Genomic DNA, 21,190 nt, shown 5'->3' with positions numbered 1-21,190 from the left:
GTAAATATACTGTACAAACCATGTATTATTGATACACTCGTATTCAAATCCGAGCTTGAAGTCTGTTTTCGCTGGGCTGTCATGATATTATATCAACTTTTATCAGCTGCTGGTTGGGATCCAATTAAATCTGGCGCTAACATCTAGTTTCCCTCAGGGTGATTAAACCGGAGAGTGTTATAGACCAGGAAGCCCACAGCTGACCAGCTAAAAGGTCAGCTGGGACTCCTCTACATGTGGAACTGGTTATTCTACACACCTGCAATCCACTTTGCAACCCACCTTCATCTCCAGCCTCTATATATATATAAAGGCAGGGAGGTGCATTGTCTGCTCTGAGGCCATTTACACAAAGCATGAATTTCTGAGTTTTTAGGATGAGAACTTCTCCTTTAATGCAGCGGTCCCCAACCTTTTTTGCCAGTTAAACCAGTACAATACCAAAAAACAGAAAATTTATTCATAAAGACCCAGGGAAACCGAGTTAACGATAAAAACGATGTTTTAAAAAAAGGATAAAAACTGGTAAAGACCCTGAAAACCATAAATTTTACACCCAAGCCTCAACTCTCGTGGCCCAGTACCGGCCCGTGAGTCACCCGTAGGTTGGGGACTGCTGCTGTAATGTATATACACACCAAAACTCAGCACCAAGCTATCAAACCAGCATCAGAAACAAGACGAGCTGGTTCTGATGTTTCTAAACAACAGAAAGAAAAACTGAGATTCTGGGTTCATCTAATCCTCCCGAGAGGTAAGAAGCAGGGAGAATTTCATGGTTTGGTCCAGGAGTTGAAGTTATATCGGAGCTGCTTTTGTACATATTTCAGGGTAGTTTAAGCTCTTTGGCGGAGTTGGGACCACCTCTGAGGAGGCAGAGAAATAATTTCAAAGCTGACTGACCCTTACCTGCGTCTAGCTGTGTCTGAAGTAAAACAGTATTATATTACTATTTGTATATTCAGTACCGATGAGTGTTTTGAGATAAGAGCGCACTTGTTGCCAAATGCAGTGATCTGATTGGTCAGATCTGTTTATTTGCATCTGAAAATCTTTAAAAATCAAGCTTAATCTTAAAAAGCAAAATGCAGCACGCCTGCATTAAAGATAGATGAATCTGAAAAATATTTTTAACATACAATATATTTGTACAGATTTACAGTTAATGCAGAAGGGATGAGAGGGTCCAAAACAGAACCATACCAATATAAATCAGTATAGATGGAAGTATCCAAGTTAAATAGCTTTGGGGATTCAGTGGTTGCTGGAAGTTGAGAGAAGTTTATGTTGGGACCTGCTCACTTCAAGTCACTGAGCATAATTTACCTCCCACTGTTCACCACATCGCTGCAAATCACTTCCAGTGTTTAAAGCTGTTCTAAGATCTTAATTTTGTAAAAAATTTTGAGGCCTGTTGCCAAATTTGTTGTTATTCTGGCGTTGACTACCACTCACAATGCGGGGGTACAGAAATCAGTTTTCTTATGTTTTAAACTGGATGTGTACACCTGTGGAAACAATATCAGACTTGTACTTGTTTTACATGTGGACCAGAATAATAATAGCCCTCAGGTCAGAAATTAAGCCTCAGAACGGTTGGTGATGGATTTATATCTCACACTGTATAACAGCTGGTGGAGCCGATCGGAGGAGAAGCGGGACTTTGTGGTTTTCTCTGCTGCGGTAACTGGGTCAAGGAGGATGTGTCCTTGAGGCACGTGCAAACTGTTCTGGTCATAAAAGCAAAGCTGTTTAGCATCTGGTTTGTGTGTGCTTCTGTACGATTGGTCAGCGGGTAATTGATGACGGTATTGCTAATTAACTGGCTGCTTTGCCCTCATTAGAAACCAGATGTGTTGATTTTGGTCAGGAGAGCTGAAGCCTTTTAAATGACTTTATCTTACAGAACACAGACTAATAATTTTAACCCAAAGAAAAGTGATCCACACTATTTATTTTGCTGTGCCATTTCCGCATGTTTCTACCTTCCACTCTATCCGTTTAAAATGACAGACTTGCTCGTTTTTCCCGTGTGATAAAAACGAAACCCAAACAGTAGTCCCCTGTTCTCTCAGTTTCAGTGGTTTCTGTTACAACTAGGCCATGGGGATATTGAGAGGTATATACCAATCAGCCACTGACCCACTGTCGAATGCGGTGAATAAAATTTATCGCCCTGCTATTTGGATTTCTGAACAGAAGGCGGATTTTAGACAACTTTCAACTCAAAATTGAAATGTGTAAAAATTTGTGAAAAAGGCTGAGAGTGTAGACTGTGTGCTTGTGTGGGAAGAGCAGAAACGGTATGAGTATATGCAACAAGTACCAGATATAAAAGAAATTGTACTCCCAAATATCATTAATTGATTGATGGATGACTGATGGAAAAACCAATAAGATGTAGATTAGAACAGATTAAGACAGATGGTATGAGGCGGCTGTAACCGCAGTCCTGTGTCAGATATTAAACTGATAGCAAGCATGTTGTGAAACTGTCCAATAAAATAAGTAAATTACAGAGAAGTGAGGCAATTTTTTTTTCAACAGCCACACGCCCGAGTGTGTAATCAGCAATAATCAGCACTCACATCAACTGATTTCTTCTGTTTATGGAAGCACTGATTAGCCTTAATAAATCATCGAATCTGATAAAATACATTTAAATCAACAAATTTGGAGTTTAGATAAGGCTAACTTTTGAAAAACACATCAAAAAGAATTTGAAAACCCTCCAGTCATCTCTAATATTTATTAGTGGATAATAGCAACATAGTGATTTTAAAATCAAACCAATGACGGCTGAAAGGAAATAATTTCACTACAATGCAATGTTCCACTAAGAAATCTTTGGTCTTGACATTCATGCACATTTTGCTTTGGCACATACCACCAATCTCACCACTGTTGCACTCAAAGTACCCCAACACTCCATAAAGCAGTGCTCCCCAATGGCCGCTGCCTTCCCCTAGCGGGACGATATATCCTGGCCACAGAAAAAGCTCAGCAACAGCTCAAGAAACATAACAAACCATCCAGCCTTGCCAGACCCCAATCGATCAATCAGTCAACCAAGCATCTACAAAATGCACTGGAACAAGCCCGATCCGCAGAGGCCAAAATCCATATTTCACAAGACCCAAAGGGTGCCAGAGACTGCAGGACATCCCCAGAAGAATTACAACTAGCTTGGTGACACAAGGGGAACCAACGTACATGTAATGGCAGACGGTTTTAAAGTTGATTAAACCCTCACAAATAATCTGCTTATTTAGTGAGTTAATTCTTTTCTTAATATTTGTGTGACTCATATAGCATGCTGGGAGTAAACAAAGCCATATCTAAATGCAAAAAATAAAATAAAATAAATAATAATAATAATTAAGTTCCCTACACCACTTGAATGTGTGTTATCAGATTTATATCCATATTTTGCAATGGTGCTCCCTCCCCTCTACGTGATGGTTGAGAGGTGCTTCATCAGAGGCGGAAGTTTGACCGAGGTCCTGGTGGTGATCGTCTCTGCTGAGACCCGGGACAGCAGTACAGTGCTGAATTTCAGTTAACCTGAAGGAGAAAGGTCAACCCTTTCTCCTTCAGGTTGAGGGATTTTGGCTTAATACATTTTCATGGGACTGCGTTCAAACTTTGTGAACAAGTAAACAAGTTTGAGAACACGTTACCCAAATGAACAGTGTGGCTCAAGTCACTGTGTCTAACCTGTGTGTATAACACAATATGTATTAAACTTGCAGGCAACTTGAACTTGTTTAGAGAATCAATGCATTGCTAGTTTGGGCCTTTTTTTGTGTTAACGCTGGCACATTAAGACTTGACAAAGAAAAATGTTCTTACTCTGGACAGGTCTCCAACCTCCAGGTAAAAACAGATGATGAAAACGTTCCAGGTCATCCAGACTACGAGCCAGGCTGCATACTGCGGAGAAACAGGCAGAGAGATACGCAGAGAGGAAAGTGAGATGCCGACAAGACTTGACAAGCCTTTGTTAGAGAATTTAAAATGCATCTTCGTGTCTTGCATTGGGACTGGGTGAGACGGAGAGAAAGACAGAGGGCGGCTTCACTTTTGATGTCGTTGAGATGCAAAGAAACAGAAACAACGGCAAATAGTACAACAGATCACCTGAATCAAACCAGACAGGAAGAGAAAATGGATAGGGGTGTTGTGTGTATGTGTTTGTGCAAGTTATAAGAAAGCGAGAATGATTTTACAAGCTTTGATACAACTTTCAGTCTCTTTCATTAACTGAATCTTCTTACTAAACCTTGTGTGTCTACTTGAAGGTCTTCTGATTGGATTAATACAATGTGGCAATGTGAAGGGGAGCTTTGCACTAATCTGCTAATTCCTCCTCAAAAGTTCTTCCTACTCCCACTCTGTTCACACCATCTTTTTACACACACACACACATATATATATATATATATATATATATATATATATATATATATATATATATATATATATATATATATATATATATACCGATCAGCCACATCACCACCTCTAACCTATTAGAGCGTGAACATGGGACCTCTGGAGTCTGATGGCACCAGGATTCTGGTATAGACTGGGTGGAGTTGCTTTACATTTGGCTTCTGTCTGCACATCCCACAGAAGCTTGATTAGACTGGGATCTTGGGAGTGTGCAGGCTCTGATAATGCCTTAGGTCCTTGGGTTCTTTGTTTTAAAAAAAAAGTTTTGCTAGCAATGTTCCAGGTTTTTGATTTGCTATTCAATTAAACAGGAGAAAACCCAGGAGTAGTCTGAAAGCCAGAAAAATGAGGTTAAAATTGGTCCATACAAATAGATTTTATGTATTTAATGTCTGTTTAAAACCATTATTCAAACTCTTTAATAATCAAATTGTATTTTAAATCCCTTAAAAACACGTCTGCAACACGGCGGTACAGTCACATGGAAAACAAAGTGTTCACTGTGCAGTCCTGTGAAAAACTAATTACACTCCATAATTCTAGCTTGTAGAAGCACCTTTAGCAGCAATAAGTTGAAGTAATTGTTTTATGTATGACTTCATCAGTCTCTCACACTGTTGTGAGGGAAATTTTGGACCACTCTTCTTTACAACATTGCTCGAGTGCCTTGAGGTTTGCGAGCATTCGTCTATGCACTCCTCGCTTAAATTTCTGCCACAGCATTTCAATCAGGTTAACTCGTACTAGGGCACTGCAGCACCTTGATTCTTTTTTTCTTCAGCAATTCTATAGTAAATGTGCGAAATGCACGTGTCAAAATAACATGAACATGAATGCCTGGAACCAGATTTCCCAGCAACACTTTACATTGTGATGAGATAATCAGAGTTATTCACTCAAACTGTCAATTTTAATGTAGTGGCTCATCGGTATATAAAATAAATACAGTACATGGTCTTCCATCAATCTTGCATCCACCAGCAGATGCGTTTTTATTAATTATTAATGCAAACTGTTTAAATTTTCTCTGTTATCCATTCAAGTGGATTTCATAGTGCATCCTCCAGGTATGAATGAAGTTTTCACTGTCCTGAACTTTTTTTTAATGAAAGGTTGTGAAAACATCAAACATACTACTTATATAAGTTATAAAGCTTTAAAAAGAGAGAGAGCAGAGTATACGTAAAATGCTTGTTTTGAGTGCAAAACTCACCCCAGTGACATATCTCGGCCTGAACTGAATGGTGCCAAAAAGGCCCAGGATGACAACAATGATGTGCAGGAAGTTGGTCAGGATGGGAGCCCACTGGTATCCCAGGAAATCTATCACCTGGCGCTCCAGCACACTGACCTGATAGAAAAAAGAAGCAAAGGAGTGAGATTAGACGCAAGAAAACAAAGGCATGTTTTCTGTAAAACATTTGACTGTTAAAGGTAAAACTACCAACAGTGACAGAAATGACATAAAACTCTAGTTACAGCTTTGCAGTATGGTACACCTCTACCAACCACGATGGCTTTTCAATAAAAAAAAGGTATTAAGTGTATTTATGTTTGGGAAATGCACTGTAGACACGACACTAGTGATCCTTCACCCACAGAAAGCCACAAATTCTAAAACACAGATGCTTTACAAGCATCTTGAACCCCAGCAGGACCTATTAATCACCACAGTTTGTAGTTTCATCAATCAGTCTTCTGACCATATGGTCATGACCTTTGTTCCTAAGTAATGGTGTTGCAGAATAAGTGTTTTTACACAATGTTATGATGTCACATTGAAGATGATGCCCTTCTGGATCTAAATGATCCGACTTAGTGTTTTCACCCGTCTGGACATTTGAGAGAAAATTGTGTCATTACCCTTGAAAAACTTCCAAAAACATGTTTCATAAGCCCACAGTGAGCTTGCCCCTTGACTGCCACGTTCAGATCCGTTCATTCTTGAGTCCAAGTCAACATTTGTGCCAGATGTAATTAAATCCCTTGCAGCTGCTCCTGAAATATCACTTTCACGAGACAGCAACGGACATGAGATTACTGGGACCTTGGTCTTTTGACCTCTGACCACAAAAATCTAATCAGTTCACCTCTGAGTCCAAAGTGAACGTCTGTGCCACACTGGGAGAAACCCGTTTAAAGCTTTCAAAAGGACAGCTTGGCATAGAGATCGGCACCGTTTTTCCTAATTATTGCAGACATGCTGTGAAACCTCAAACAACTGGTCGACCAACAGAAAATTAATCATTAGTCATTAATCATGGCTAACTCCCTCAAATGTAAGGATTTGCTGTGGTTCTTTGTTAAATGCAGAAAACAATTTTGCAGATGAATCGCAGCCTAACTCTGACGTAATATTTGAACTAACGGTGGCTGTTTTTTTGTTTTTTTAATTCACCCCCTTTCTTCAATCAGCTGATTTTTCTGTCTTCTTTACACAGATTTATTTGGGACTCTTAATGATGAACTCACTGATGGGTCTGATAGGGTTAGAGAGATCATTTATCATAATAACAAATATAAAATGCTTTGTCATAATGAAGTAAACTGTAATCAGTTATACATGCATTACTGTTAAGCTCTCAGGGCTGTGTGTGTGTGTGTGTGTGTGTGTGTGTGTGTGTGTGTGTGTGTGTGTGTGTGTGTGGTAGAGCCAGTGAGTCTGGGGGGTGAGGGTTATTATCATTCAGTCACTGTAGGCTCATGCTGAGATAGTTAATGAAGTTAGCACAGCGTATGATATGGCACTGCTAAATATATTAACGCACACAGACAAAGACAGGGACAGGGAGATGGTGATGGGGGAACAAAGAGAGAGCATGAGACAAAGAAAAGGTGTGCACTAAAAAGAAATAGGAAAAAAATATAACATGAAAGCTAAGGATGCCATTATTAGCTTCATTTAGTGCAAATGAGACTGATATTTACTGTTCTACGCTCTCAGCTAGAAGAGATTACACATCATCGACTTACATATCAAATCAAGGGCTTCATTACCAGCCATGACTGTGTAGCTGGTATTGTTTTCAGCTTGTGAGGCTGCCTGTCTGTGAGTGTCTCTCATTTAAATGAATACTGTAGCAGGAGGTAACGCAAAGGTGGTCTGTCTGCACAGATTTTGTCAAGATAGCATTGCAACCCTGCAAAATACTGTCCCGAATCATTATGGGTGTGTCGTTGAGTTTAAAATGAACTTTGTTTACACCTGATCTCTTCTCACACACATGCAGGCAAATTTCTGGACGGCTGAGTTCAGAGTGCCCTAAAGGTAAGCCATACGGCAGCACTACAGACAAAGCTAGAGACCGTGTTGAGCTGGGATCACACCAGCAGCGAAGCCTGGGTGTTCTTGGACAAAAACCCATTATGAAAATATTACATGTTCTTACATCAACTAAAGGTGTAGTGTAGTGGTTTATGCATTTGCCTAGCAAGCGAAAGATCCCCAGACGTGACACCAATCTCTTTGGGGTTGCATCAAACAGGGCATGCGCTGTAAAAAGAAATCTGCCAAATGAAACATGTAGACCTGCTGTCTGTGGTAATCCATGTGAATAACAAAGCAGCTGAAAGGTATCTGATACAGAATATTTAATATAAGCATTAAAAATACAAATGATTGTGTAACCATGGTTGTTTGTTTGTTCGGTGTTAATGTTCTAGCGCTAGCATGAGGCTATGAACCCATTGTGGTACATTTTTGGCTGCACCAAAAGCCTCTTTTGAAATATACTTTGGTCATTCTCAGATCATCTCAGTCACTTGTACTTTTGAAAAGCTGAAAAAGAGCAACACTACTGGGAAACGTAAAAATGTTTGCCTTGAAAGTAAAAGTTGTGATTCAATTGTGTTCCAAAAGGTGCAAGTTTTACTTTGAAGAAACTTTTTGCAGTTTCTTTCAAATTTAGCAAGTAGTTGGGGAGTTTTTTGGTACAACATCAACCTAGCATCTGCCACCATCCTCCCATAAATGCTCGCCAACCAGTTGTTTTTTCCGTGGTTGCCAGGGGTTACTGACTGATAGGCCTGTGTAAACGCAGCTTTAAGCAATAACTTACAATAACAATGACCAAATCCTCATTTTTTCCTAGCAACCTCATTGGTCACCAGGTGGTCGCCAACTTGTCTCTAGGCGTGAGGACTAACCTAATTGGTAAACACAAGTAATCAAATTTCAACTAAACATTAAAGCATCAAAGTTCTTTTGACTCTTTCAAGCTGATTCTATATTTGTAAAACTGTAGCAGAAGGCTGGTCACTGGTCATTGTTATTTTATATCTCTATATAAATAAAATCATATTTAATACACTTTTTTTAAAATCCCAAAGTTTACGCTCAATATTTAACATAAAGTAGGGCTGATGGGCACTGGAGGAAGTCCTGCACAGATGGGAACATCCCAACAGTACCAGGCACGCTGTCATGACTACAACCGTAACAGTGCATAAACTTCACCAATCAGACCGTCGTTTTAAAAATGAGTTACTGAATGTGAGAGCTACACGGAAAAGGAAGGTGTATGAATGAGTGTGCGGCGTGCTGACATATGTGCATCCATCCATGTGTGGGTTTCTGTGTCAGGGCAGGTCTGCTGTGCTTGCACTTGACAGCACCTGCTGTTATTGGACACACTGGGCTCAGATGGCTCAACAATGTGTGTGTGTGTGTGTGTGTGTGTGTGTGTGTGTGTGTGTGTGTGTGTGTGTGTGTGTGTGTGTGTGTGTGTGCGTGTGTGTGAGTGAGATAGAGAGAGAGCGAGAGACTGTGCCTCTCTGTGTGAGTGCCTTTATGTTTGGATAGACTCTCTCGCTCTCTTTCTTTGTGTATCTGTATTATGTAAAAGTGTGTCCTCCCATTGACAATTATATAGTGGTACAATTGTGTCTCTCTCACAAGCAGGCACACACAACCATACAGACCATTATAAAAAGTCAGAGGCCTCCCAGCCTATTATAGAGGCCTCTTGGGGCCCCTCTTTCATCACCAATAATATAAACAGTCTTCACTCCAGCTGGGACACACACAGACACACAGACACAGAGACACAGACACACACACACAGACACACAGAGACACACACACACACACGCACTCACACAAGCAAGAGAAGTCACAGAAAGGAGTATCCAGTGGAGAAAATCTGAGAAATGAAGTAAAGAATTTCTATAGTTTAACTGTCAGTCACTTAAAAAAAACAGTTGTCGGGGTTTATTGCTCTAACCTGGGTTCATATAGGAACCAATGAAAGGAATATTCAAATTCAGACCATCTGTTCGTGCACTGCACTCGTCTTTTCATGTGAAACTCTCATTACATGTCTCAGCTGCAAAACAACTAACATCAGCTGCCCCAGTAGATCATCCTTTGTATTTCACTTCTTCAATTCTCCTAACAGAAAGGAGACATGTAAGCACCCCCCCTCACCTCCCTACCCTCCTAACGCCTGCATCCTTTTTCATGAATCGTATGACAGAAGAAACAGTTTGAGTTTCTTCTGCTTTTCAACAACTTTAACTCTGGGGGAAGGGAGATGAAGAGCTGTGCATAGGAGCCTCGTTCCCAGCAGCAGTTTATGGCCTGCATGTAAGCAGATATGGCAGTTTTGTGATACGTGCAGCTGATGAAAGCTTCAGTGGTGTGCAGGTGGAGCTCCAAGCTGGCTAGCCGGGTCCTTTGGGATTAGATGCAGCTCGCTTTGATGCTGCTGACAGATTTGGACATTTCAGAGCCAATGCTTAGGCCAGGTATGCATGCACACTAGGGTTATTTTAAATGCTGTACATATGTACTGTAAATCTGCAGGTGGACACAGCAAATTACTCTCGATATGTTCTGGTCTAGCACATAAGAATACTTGGAGCTCTGGAGAGCCAATGCTTGCATCTATGAATGCGTGGAAAATAAAGTGGGTACTCCATTTCTCTGTTTAACAATGGTTCACAAAACACAGAAAACAACTTTATATTCAGCCTTCTGTCAATCTATCTAATGCCAGCACAAATTCCCTCAGGGACCAAGAATGTTTATTCCACCTACTGTTTTGTTAGCATAGACTGATGCGTGTGCTCTTCCTGGCATCAGCTTCCCAAATGCAGACGGAGTCTAAGTAGAGCTACAGTGAATCTATCACTCCCCTGCTATCCATTTACGTGGAGAGAGGCCAAATTCCTGAGAAAAAATAAAATAGATTCTGGGCTGCGTTTAAAGGGAAAGTAATCTAACTGCCAAAGTAACAAAGACCAATCACCTGCTTGTCTCAAACAATGATTTGAAGCTTTGCAAAAAACGTGATTTTTATTTGTTACCAAGCTGCAGGAGGTGAAAGGTGGCATCGACAGCAGTTTTCCACAAACGACACTGTGACCTCTGTTGCCGGCTAATTTACTCTCCTGTCGTTGATTAGCGCCGTTAATGAAACTCTGTCAGTTACACACACACACACACACTGGGGTGCAAAACCATCATAGCGTTTCGAACATTTAGGTTTTAGTGGTGAGTAAAGATACACAACCTACAACACTATCCATGTATCCAGGTTACTCCAGGCCAGTGTTAACTGTGCATATTTAAAGTGTCAGAAACAATAAACGTGTGGATTTTTATTGTTGTTTTTGTAGGCAGGTTATTTGTGGCTGATGTGATTAACACTACGGGCAGATAGGTGCAACATTTGACAGTCACAGCAAATCTGTAGAACGGTTGGCAGCGGCTGTTCTTAACTTGATTATGCAATTGAATGTTTAAAAAAATGTGACATTTGGTTGGGAAAACTAATGATTGATTGTGTAAAAAAAAGCAGGAATACTGCCAGCCGCCTGGTCTCTGGAGACGCACAGAATGCAAAGCAAGGTTTCTGCAATAAAGGTTCATAGGTCGAGAGCTGCTGGGAAGTCTGGGTAAAGTCTCGCATCGTACTGCTGCTAATGAATGATGATGAACAAATATCAGCTGAACAACTGAGCAAAACTGAATGGTGCCCACTCTTTTACATGTATAAACAGAGGTTATTGTACTGGACTAATTCCATGCACTCACTAAGTGTTAAGCTAAAAATAAATAAATGAATGAATAAAATCCCAATGCTTTGTACTAATAGTGCTTCTGACAGAGTCTGTCAGAGTCTGACAGACATAGGATTTTTAAGACAGATACCATTATTTCGTGATTTGAAAATCGAATATTCTTTCAGACACATGACACATAAACACATTTCCCTAATATTTACTATTATTCGCTCATTTACGCTCTGCCCGACTACCTGCTGGTTTTCGTGTTTCTGGCGTTCCAAACACGGGTGTTGTAAATAGGGACATGTAGAGTGCCCTTTGTTGGACAAACGATGGCAACGTCAACATTTGCAACATGGTTAAAAGAAGTTTCTCACAATTCATTTTTTTCCTTTTTAATTTTTAATTTATCGGCTGTTACAAATGCTGACATAGATCAGCATAGGTCAATAGTACTGGTTGCCGACATATCTAGTAGAAGTAAATATGCCTTTTGTTGAATTGTTTATCTCTGTTGTGACCATAACATTCTATTCAAATTGTCTTCCATTTCTTTTCTTTAGTTACTTTTTTAATGAATTAACTTAACTATCTGTTTGGTAAACTAAGCCTGGCAAACTGGAGACGGACTGAAAAAACCCATGAAGTAAGGTGACATAAGCGAAGCATATCTGCTAAAATATCTACCCACGTCCTCATTTTAGGTTTGGAAGCATTTTTAGTAGATAAAGGCGAATGGCTTAAGCAAGAAACGAGCTGTCGTTTGGGGCAGGCCTCGAAGGGGACTGGTAGCGGCTCCCGGGCCTGGCAGATCCCCATGTACTAAATAGAAGCGAAGAAGTGAAAGGATTGAAAAGGGGAGGGAGGGTGAGGCACATAAATGAGAACAAACAGCTTGTAGAACTGGGGGGGTCATAAGACTCGGAAGGGGCGTGTTTTGAGACGTGGTCCCGCTCCTGATATTCATAAATTTATCTCCAACAAAGATGTATTCCAACACAGCTCATAGCAGGGGAATGTGTATAAAAATGGCTGTAATGCCTGAGCAATAAATGCACAGGTTTTGTAACACCCCTTGAATTAAAGCTGAAAATCTGCACTTCAATCACGTATTGACTAACTGATTTAAACTCTACTGTGGTGGTGTACAGAGGCAAGTCTACAAAGGTTGTGTCTGTGTCCAACAAATTGTGGAGCTAATGATGCCATCAACGTAGTTTCCATCTTCAAATATTTAACTAGTTCAGCCTTATCGATCATATTTAGGTTAAAACACAGCTTATTCGGCTTTGTTCTCACTCTCCAGCTATGCTATGAGTTCAGTTGACTTTAGGCTTGTTGCTTTAGTTTTTACACTATGCAACACCACCCACTTAACATTCAGCCATCCAACTACTGACTAACACACTTCGTGAAGTCAAATATGTTTTTGCTTCTCTTTGGTTAATAAATTGGTAAAAGCTTTGCCTTTCCCATTATTTGTCATGCCTCATGGAGGTGGACAACGAAACACGCAACAGCAGGAAAAGTGTGTGTGCCGCATGGTTGTGGTTCTTGACGATGCTGTGCGCATTCCTCTGGGAGTGCTGGTGGAGGATAGTGACGTGGTGTCAGCAACTTATCGATGCTGCAGCTGTGCAAAGATGCCACACTTCCTCAGCCTCCTCGGAAAACAGACCCACTCCTGATGATGTCATATGCATACTGCGACTGTGGGGGTCCCCGCTATGTGCACACAGTGAAACATGAAACTGCTGACCCTTTTAACCTCAACAAAGCCAGTGTGGACAGAGGAAGGTTTCCACCCCTCTGCTGTCTTCTGCAGTTCATTTGTGCTGCAAATTGTTTCTGCCACACACGCGCGCACACACACTCGTACACACACGCAACACAGTGATGCAGATGCAGTGAGGGCAAAGACGCACCGAAATACTTCAGGAATAGATTAGCAGCAGAAAGAAATATGAAGCTGATGAAAGGGACAGCAGAGAGGCAGAGCAGGAAAGGGTCTTCGGTGAGGTGGAAAGAGTTGGGTCTATTTGATGATGAATGATAGATGGAAATCAAAGAATGAGCCTCGCTGCCGACAGGAGGACATCTGCACTGCGTGACTATTATGAGACACTGCCGAGCGACGAGTGTCTTTTATCTTAAACACAAGACGAAGAGAAAGAGAGAGAATGAGACAGTGAAGGATGGAGAGAGGGATCTGATGAGAGAACATGAGGAGATGGAGAGGTGATTAGGATCCCACTGTTACTGAGCAAAGAGATGAGTGGCACTGGGTGATAGAAATGAAAATATCTCCATTCCTCCTTCCTCACCGTCTTTCCTTTCCCGACCTCCCTTTCCTTGCTCTCATCTCCTCATTTCCTCCCATCCTTTTCCTTTTCTCATCATCATCTCCCAGCCTTCTTCCTTCCTTCATCTCTCCTGCATATTTAATATGTATTCATCTGTTAACAGATCTGTTATGTCACAAAACTGCAAATTACCTCATCTGCCCCCTCCCTCTTTTCCCCCCCATTACCTCACTACCTCCCACTTCCGTGCTCGCTTCCCATATTCTCTCCACCGTCTCCCTCTTTGTCCTCTATCTCCTCGTGAAGTTTTTCCTTCCTGTCCCGCCTGCTAGACTCCTCCACCCTCACCTACTTGCTCCCTCGGCTCTTTGGCTGACAGTTTTCGCTTGGTTGTGTGACCTTTAAAAAACTGCTGATCAAATTCTGCCGCTCATCCCATTAGGAACGACAGCGAGGGAAGGAAAGCAGAGAGGGATGAAGGGGAGGAGATCAGGTCAGATGGGCTGTGGTGAGACAACAAGAAGAAGCTGGAGAACGAGCTGGCAGAGAGAAGAGGCAGTATGGAAAGCAGCAGGGATGGAGCAGAGAGAAAAATAAACAGGGAGAGAAAAAATGTGAGAAAATGCCCAGAAACATCATATATGAGTCACGCAGGGAGCATCACGACCGAGTAGCAACATCCAAGCAAATCACAAACACGGTGAAACAAATACGTCCTTTTTTTCTTTACACAACTTTCCTTTTCTGTTTCTCTAATCACCCGAAACTTATTTTTGCAATAAACCTCAGAAGCATTCGTGGTTTTACTGTTAACTTAATTAAGGCCGCCTGCCTGCGCAGTGCCCTACTGTGTACAGCAAAAGCAATCTCCCATCGATTCGGTTCGCACAACGATCAATTCATCTCCATTGGAGGCTATTAGGGACCATTTGTGGCTACTTAGAGCTCGGAGAGAGAGAGAGAGAAAAGACGGCGGGGAAAGGTGGAGCGAGCAGAGGAGAAGGAAAAAGATGAAAGGATGTCGTGATCCGAAGAAAGGGAGGGAGAGCAAAAGAGTGGAAGAGGAGGAAAGAAAGAGGAAGGGGAAAGGAGCCGTGATGGAAAGAGACAATGATGATCACAGGTGAAAATCTCTATTAAATATCCAATTTCCTCCATTCAGGCCTACTCATTGTCATCACAGCTGTTCAGTTATAGCTGTAATAGCCATAATATCCTTAGTCACTCAGCCATACACGGACTATGCACTATTCCAAGTGGAAGTCCCACTTGAATTAACACTGCAGGATGGCCATAGTCATAAGCCATGCCGCTTTAGTGGAAACGGGCACTGAAAAAACATACCTGTGACTCACACAGGTGACGTGTTGCCTTTATATGAGTTGGATGAACTTTTAGGAGACTTGTGTTAAGCTACTGCTGAGCCTTCAGGTGCACCTATTATTTTTCCTGATCTTATGGGCTTTTGAGGCTGGTGAATAAGATTATGAAACTACAGCAGGAGATATGGCTTCATATTTAGTTCTGGCATAGCGTTTCGTCATGTGGATCTGAAGCTTGCATGCAGAGGTGAGGCTTAAGAATCACAGCAGGGTGTGTATTTCAGCTCCTGGTGATCATATTTCAGAGAAAAGGTGTAGAAAAGTTTAATTAGAATCCGCGACCTGCGACCAGTGTATCCCGGCTGGGATGAGCTCCAGTCACTTGTGACCGTGAGTTGGATAGAAGGTTAAGAAAATGGATGGATGGATGGAAATTGTATTAGAATTTGTCTTCAAAGGTAAAGCCATTGCTGTTATTCTGTTTTCAATGCTGATGTACTGTTTGGTATACCAAAATAGCATGCGAGAATCTTCAGTTACAGTGGAATACTGGAGCATGCAAGCCTAGGACATTACATTGGCAAAATATTTCCACAGTTGAGTCACCTTACATACAATCAGACAATATAAAACATGTACACAGCTTCCAGGTCTAAAATAAAGGCAACATGGAAGCTGAATCGTTAAACTTGTATACTTTTTTGTGGCCAGCAGGGGGTGATTCCTCTGGTTGTAAAAAAAATAAAAATAAAATAAAAACCTATTGGAGAATGGCACCAGGCTTATGACCTTTATGACCTCTATTACTATTTTCGGGTCAGATTATCCAATATATGCTCATTTGCCCTCCCTCTCATATGCTGTCTATGCCCATATTGCAGAACAGTGGCCCATGTTAAACAAATTTGGGCTATGACTGTAATGTGTCTCCAAGTGCAAATGGACTTCTCTGTAAATGACATGAATGCACTAAGAAGTCCAATCACAAAGACACATCCTACTCTGAGGTGCACAGTTTGGGATGCAGACCCCCTTGCAGATTCTGCCAAAGATTATAGTTATTCTGAAAGCATTCAAAAGGTTCTCGGGTGAAAAGCTGCTGGAGTAGGGACTTTTAAGAGATTTAGGATTTTAAGCAAAGGAGAAACTGGCGGAAAGACAAAGAGGTGAGGCGAAATTATTCCCCAAACACTGAATGACAGTGAGTTAATGAAACGCTACAGATTAGACTGTGCAGGGATAATGTTTGTGGTCGATCTCATTAGAGATTCGCTCACATCTCCCACCCAACACATTAACGCTATAATGCCGGAAATGAAAATGATCATCGCAACACGAAGATATCTGGCAGCTGGAAAAATGCAACAGTGCAGCACTGATGTCTGTCGCAACCTTTGATCAGCAGACTGATCGCACACAACAAAAAATAACGACGTCTCCGCCTGAGACACACTTCATTGTATCACAGAAACTGAAAGCAGAACAATTTATTTTAGTCAGTAAAGACAAGAAAAATACTATCAGCGTGTGAAGAGGCTACACTGCAAGTAGGTGGGACTCCTAGTTTATTAGTAATTTTGAATGTTGTCAATTCAATTCTATTTATATAGCGTCAATCACAACAGTCGGCCTCTGTGGACTTTAACATTGTAAGCTAAAGACCCTACAATAATACAGAGAACCCTGTATGAGCAAGCACCCGGTGACAGTGGGAAGGAAAATCTCGTTTCTAACGGGAAGAAACCTCCAGCACTCAGGGAGGGGCAAGTTTTCTAATAAAGCCTAAATTATATGATTAGGTATATCAACTTGAATGGCCAAAGTAAGCCAATCATCACAAAAAGTGTATTTTTCTCTTAAAAATGTATCAAACTTTAAAAAGGAACCAGGTCAAGCCCTCCTTCTCAGAACCTTTTTACCTGCTAGAACTCTTTGGCAGAAAGTTTGTGGCTTAGCAGCTCTATGAGAGGATTCCCTCAATGTTTGTCTACAGGTAGATACTTCAAAGACAAAGTCTCCTTTGAGCCTGAAGTGAGGAGGCAAGCAGAAAACCTTGATCAAATGACCTCAGAGATCTACTGGTGTTACAAGGCCTCGGTGTGTCTCTTATTACAGACAGAGCTCTAAAAATGATCACAAGAATTTCTAAATGAATTCAAAATATTTTCGACAGCCAAGATGACAGATCATAATCATGGTTACATGAGAGATTTAAGTGTCGCATAAATTTTGAAATGAATACAGTGGAGTGTCATTGGCCACACTGGAAAAGTGTCTGGAGCTGTTTGGTCACACCTGAAGGTGGGATGAAAGGCCAGCACTCACAGGATCGTGTACGAATCAACCATTTAAATAACAGCCTAGAAAAAGCTTGAAGGAGGAGTCCAAACTTTCATCAAAAAGTGACACAATAAGTCAACGTATTTTCTTGGCTGGGAATGATGCCGGAAATGACACTCATGAAAGTCAAGAGAAAGTTTCAGGTCCAAGAGAATGTTTGAACGCTGGTTTTCCATGCCAGAAAGTGCTCAGGTTTACATTAGTGGCTCTTACACTTTTATATATGAAGTGATTTGCTCAGAGCTGGTAGTTTGGTCTCCAGGAGGCATTTCAGACTCTCAGACAACACTCCATCAAATGTCAGTCAGAAGTGTACAAGACTTATATTGATACGCACTATTGGACTGAACCATCCATCCTCTTCCATTTATTCAATTAACTGTTGCAGGGGGATCCTGCTGCAATTGCACCACATCACATATTAATTCAACTCAGGACCTGCTGGCTTAGCAACCCCTGTGGTTATTTTACGTGTCATCACATCAGGTCATGGTCTCTCACCACCACATTCATGTTCTGGTTTCTTCCTGTGTGCACACCTCTTTAGTCTTTTAAAGGTCTTTTCTAGTGATCAGAGACTAGAAATTAATCAATTCATTTTATTAAAGACAGGCTACAAGAAACAAAAGGGACATCATAATGTGTACAACAACAAAATGCAACCACAACTTCCTTGTGACCAGGAAAAATCAGTGGTTGCCCAATGAAGTTTTATGATTCTGGTGACTGATTACAAGTAGTTGCAGCAAAAGGTATTCAATCAAACGTAACGGCACAGATTACCTGGTGAGAGAGGAATTATTTTGGTCGTTCCACAATTTTCAGGCACTGTTTTCCCTATTGTAACTGTAGCACAAGGAAGACCTGCAGTCACTCATCTACCTGGATGTGTGGACTGCTTGACTATTCTTTACATCACTTCCACTTTCCCACGCTTTCAGACTCATTTCTCTCACCATTATTCTGGCAATCAGTCATTTTCTCGCCCACGTTCTGCAAGCCGATCAGCCCCTATTCCATGTGCTTTAAATCTCAGGGCTCCTCTTTCATTCTCCCCTTTCAGGCTCATTCATGTGATCATCCTTGTCCCCACCTCCACCTCATCTCCAACTGCTTCATCTCCCCCACCATCAGCATCAGCACTCTGGGGGGCGCTGTCCTATTTCTTCATCATTGGACTCCGCTCTGCTGCGAAGTTTCATCTGAGTCTAATCGCCGAATAATTTATTACTCAAGCTTTGTACTTAAATAAAATATGTTGAGTTCTTCCAAATTATCTTTCCTTATTGAAACAAGATATTTTTTTAAAATGTGGGTGGTAAAACTGTGCACACAGAAGAAGCCAAAAGAAACCGAGTACACTGGCAAAGGTTCAAGACCACTGACTTCAGGCAGTTTCTACACTGAGTTTAAATGTCACTGCTCTGACCTGCCCAAAAAACTAGTGGTAGTACGTTTCAGGCTCCAGGGCTCCCAGTAATCGATGATTAGTGTTCCCAAAAACATGCGTCACTGTGAACTCAGACTCGAGTAAGTATTTCAAACTATATGGCCAACTATGGTTATATAAGTCTACTGTTAATCTATTGCAGCTTAATGAGGGATTTAATTTCACAAAGAATGAATGCAGTATCTAAAATATCACAGTTTAGATAAACTAAACTGTTTTTACCTGTCACAGATGGCCAGCAGTCACAATAAAAGTGTGCTGCACGACTGCCCAGCATCTCACATTAAAAATACTGGCCCAACACTTGTCACGTCTCATAGATTCTTGTCCAAATTATATGCATTTGGTTCATCTGTTTTGCACTTTTGTTGGCCTGTCATAATGTCAGTTTTTATAAATCTGGCTGCCGTGGCTGTCAGCAGATGGAAAAAGAGGACGGGAGCAGTGTTAGCCAGTTAGCAACACGCTGTAAGTGCTCTGATGTGTCATGTGGAACAACTGAGATGGATCAAGATGGCAGTGTGTTAATGAAAGCTGCGCTGCCGAGGAGCACTCGTAGGCTGTTATTATGGTCACACATCTTCACACTACAGCTCAAGACAGGCTACCTGGAAATATGATGAGTAACTACTAGCCCACAGGCAAAAATCCATTTTCCCACCTAATTTGCAGTAATAAGCCCCAGCACCTGAGCAAATTGGAACTGCAATTTGGATCCCACGGACATCTGACATTCTCAAAATGGAACGTCATTGGAAAAACAGACAGATAGATAGACGGTGCTGAAATCCTATTTCTGCAACATAATCAGAAATACCACCGAGGGGGGATTTCCCTCGTTTTGTTCTTTTTGTCATTTTTTATTCGCAGCTCAGAGCGGCACTGACAAAGTACCTCAGTGATGAAATACATTCAGGTTCTCGCTCACTTCATACAAGATGCCATGGAGCCACTTGCTGGGAAGCTGTTTCATCCCAGCAGTCAAGATAAAAGTTTCTTAGATAGACTGCAGTACATGATTTCACCTCTTAACTCAATGGGTTGTTCCACATTGGGACCACTGATTTGAAAGATGAAGTTCTCAATGCTGAAAAGACCTGCACTGGCATTCTACTGTGGGACTTCTTATAACTACAACTTTGAACCAGAGCTTCCACAAAGCCATTCAAGCATTGCCCAGCAACTGGGGTTCAGTCTCTTGTCCAGGGACTCTCCAGGACTGGCCAAATTCTAACCCTGCGATCAATGGAGCACCCACACCACCACCTGAGCCCCCTCTATTTATTGCTGGCCTTTTATTCTAATAATAACAATAATAATATGATGGGTAAGAAGTGCAGCAGACAACTGACTACTAAACTTACATTGCAGTAGTTTCTATCAGTGGTGGGGCAAAATTACCAAAGGCGGTGGATGACAGTGCAGGACTTATTCATTGGTGCTTATTCCTTTTCAGTTGCACACAGTCATGCAACGTATCAAGCAGAATCGCTGCATTTGCTTAGTGCGGGCAATGAAATGAGACGCTACCGTATCATGAGCTACTCTGTGACTTCTTCCCCTTGGTTTCTATTTTTGTAGCATTGCTGCTAATATCATTAACTTCTGCAATTGCTCCACCTGAATTCGTTCCTCACCTCCCTTCCCTCTGTCCCTCTCTTCTGCCACGAGCACCACGGATCCGGTACACATCTCCTCGTGAATTAACTAAAGTGATTAATATTCCTTGGAAACATTTCTCTATGTAAACGTGGCATTTAAATGTCAGAAACACCGACTAATCAGTTTGGTATTTCAACAGATCTTCCCTCTCTGCCTGTGACTGTCCGCCCCTCCGTCTTTGCCTCTTTCTGCCGCTGCTCTTTTGTTTTTCTGTCAGCTGGGTGCTGCTCTCCCTCTTTCTCTCTCTCTTTGCCTGGAAACAACATCCAAAAAAGTCTGGCTGAAAAGTCTTGCTTCTGTTATCATCATCTCCTTTTTTAACAGTCAAATTGTCCCTATTATCAGTAAATCCCAGTGTAGGATAACACAGATAAAACAATGTATATTAGCTCAGCTTGCCAAGAAAAGACAAAAAGCCCATTCTAATCTCAAACTGTGAGGCACAATTGATCCCAATTCCCAAAATATAGACAGCATGAGGGTTATTTATAGCAGCGATATCAGAGGGGTGCACACGGCACATCTGTGCGAGACGGAGTACACACACACAGGTAGGCAGACTGCATGGATACACAGGCGCACACACGACTGGGGGGGACATCCTCTCTCTTAGACTATCAATCAGATATCATTAGGCTGCCTAAAACAAG

General features: G+C 41.5%; 1 protein-coding gene across 2 annotated transcripts in view; it reads right to left on the bottom strand.

Annotated features, from left to right (window-relative positions):
- Positions 1-21,190, bottom strand: part of nkain2 (sodium/potassium transporting ATPase interacting 2) — a gene marked incomplete at its 3' end in the record, with an annotated part of 107,134 nt that overhangs the window by 49,353 nt on the left and 36,591 nt on the right. For both annotated transcript variants that reach the window (XM_082504830.1, XM_082504831.1), the window contains exons 2-3: positions 5,669-5,806; positions 3,853-3,933 (exon numbers count right to left, since the gene is read on the bottom strand). In XM_082504830.1, coding sequence (XP_082360956.1) covers positions 3,853-3,933; positions 5,669-5,806 — 219 coding nt within the window. The remainder of the gene's footprint in view (positions 1-3,852; positions 3,934-5,668; positions 5,807-21,190) is intronic.

The sequence above is a fragment of the Aulonocara stuartgranti genome (assembly GCF_965226115.1).
Source record: "Aulonocara stuartgranti genome assembly, chromosome: 15".
Classification (NCBI taxonomy): Eukaryota; Metazoa; Chordata; class Actinopteri; order Cichliformes; family Cichlidae; genus Aulonocara; species Aulonocara stuartgranti.
Note: the sequence above shows the minus strand (reverse complement) of the source record. Positions and strands in the feature narration are given on the sequence as shown.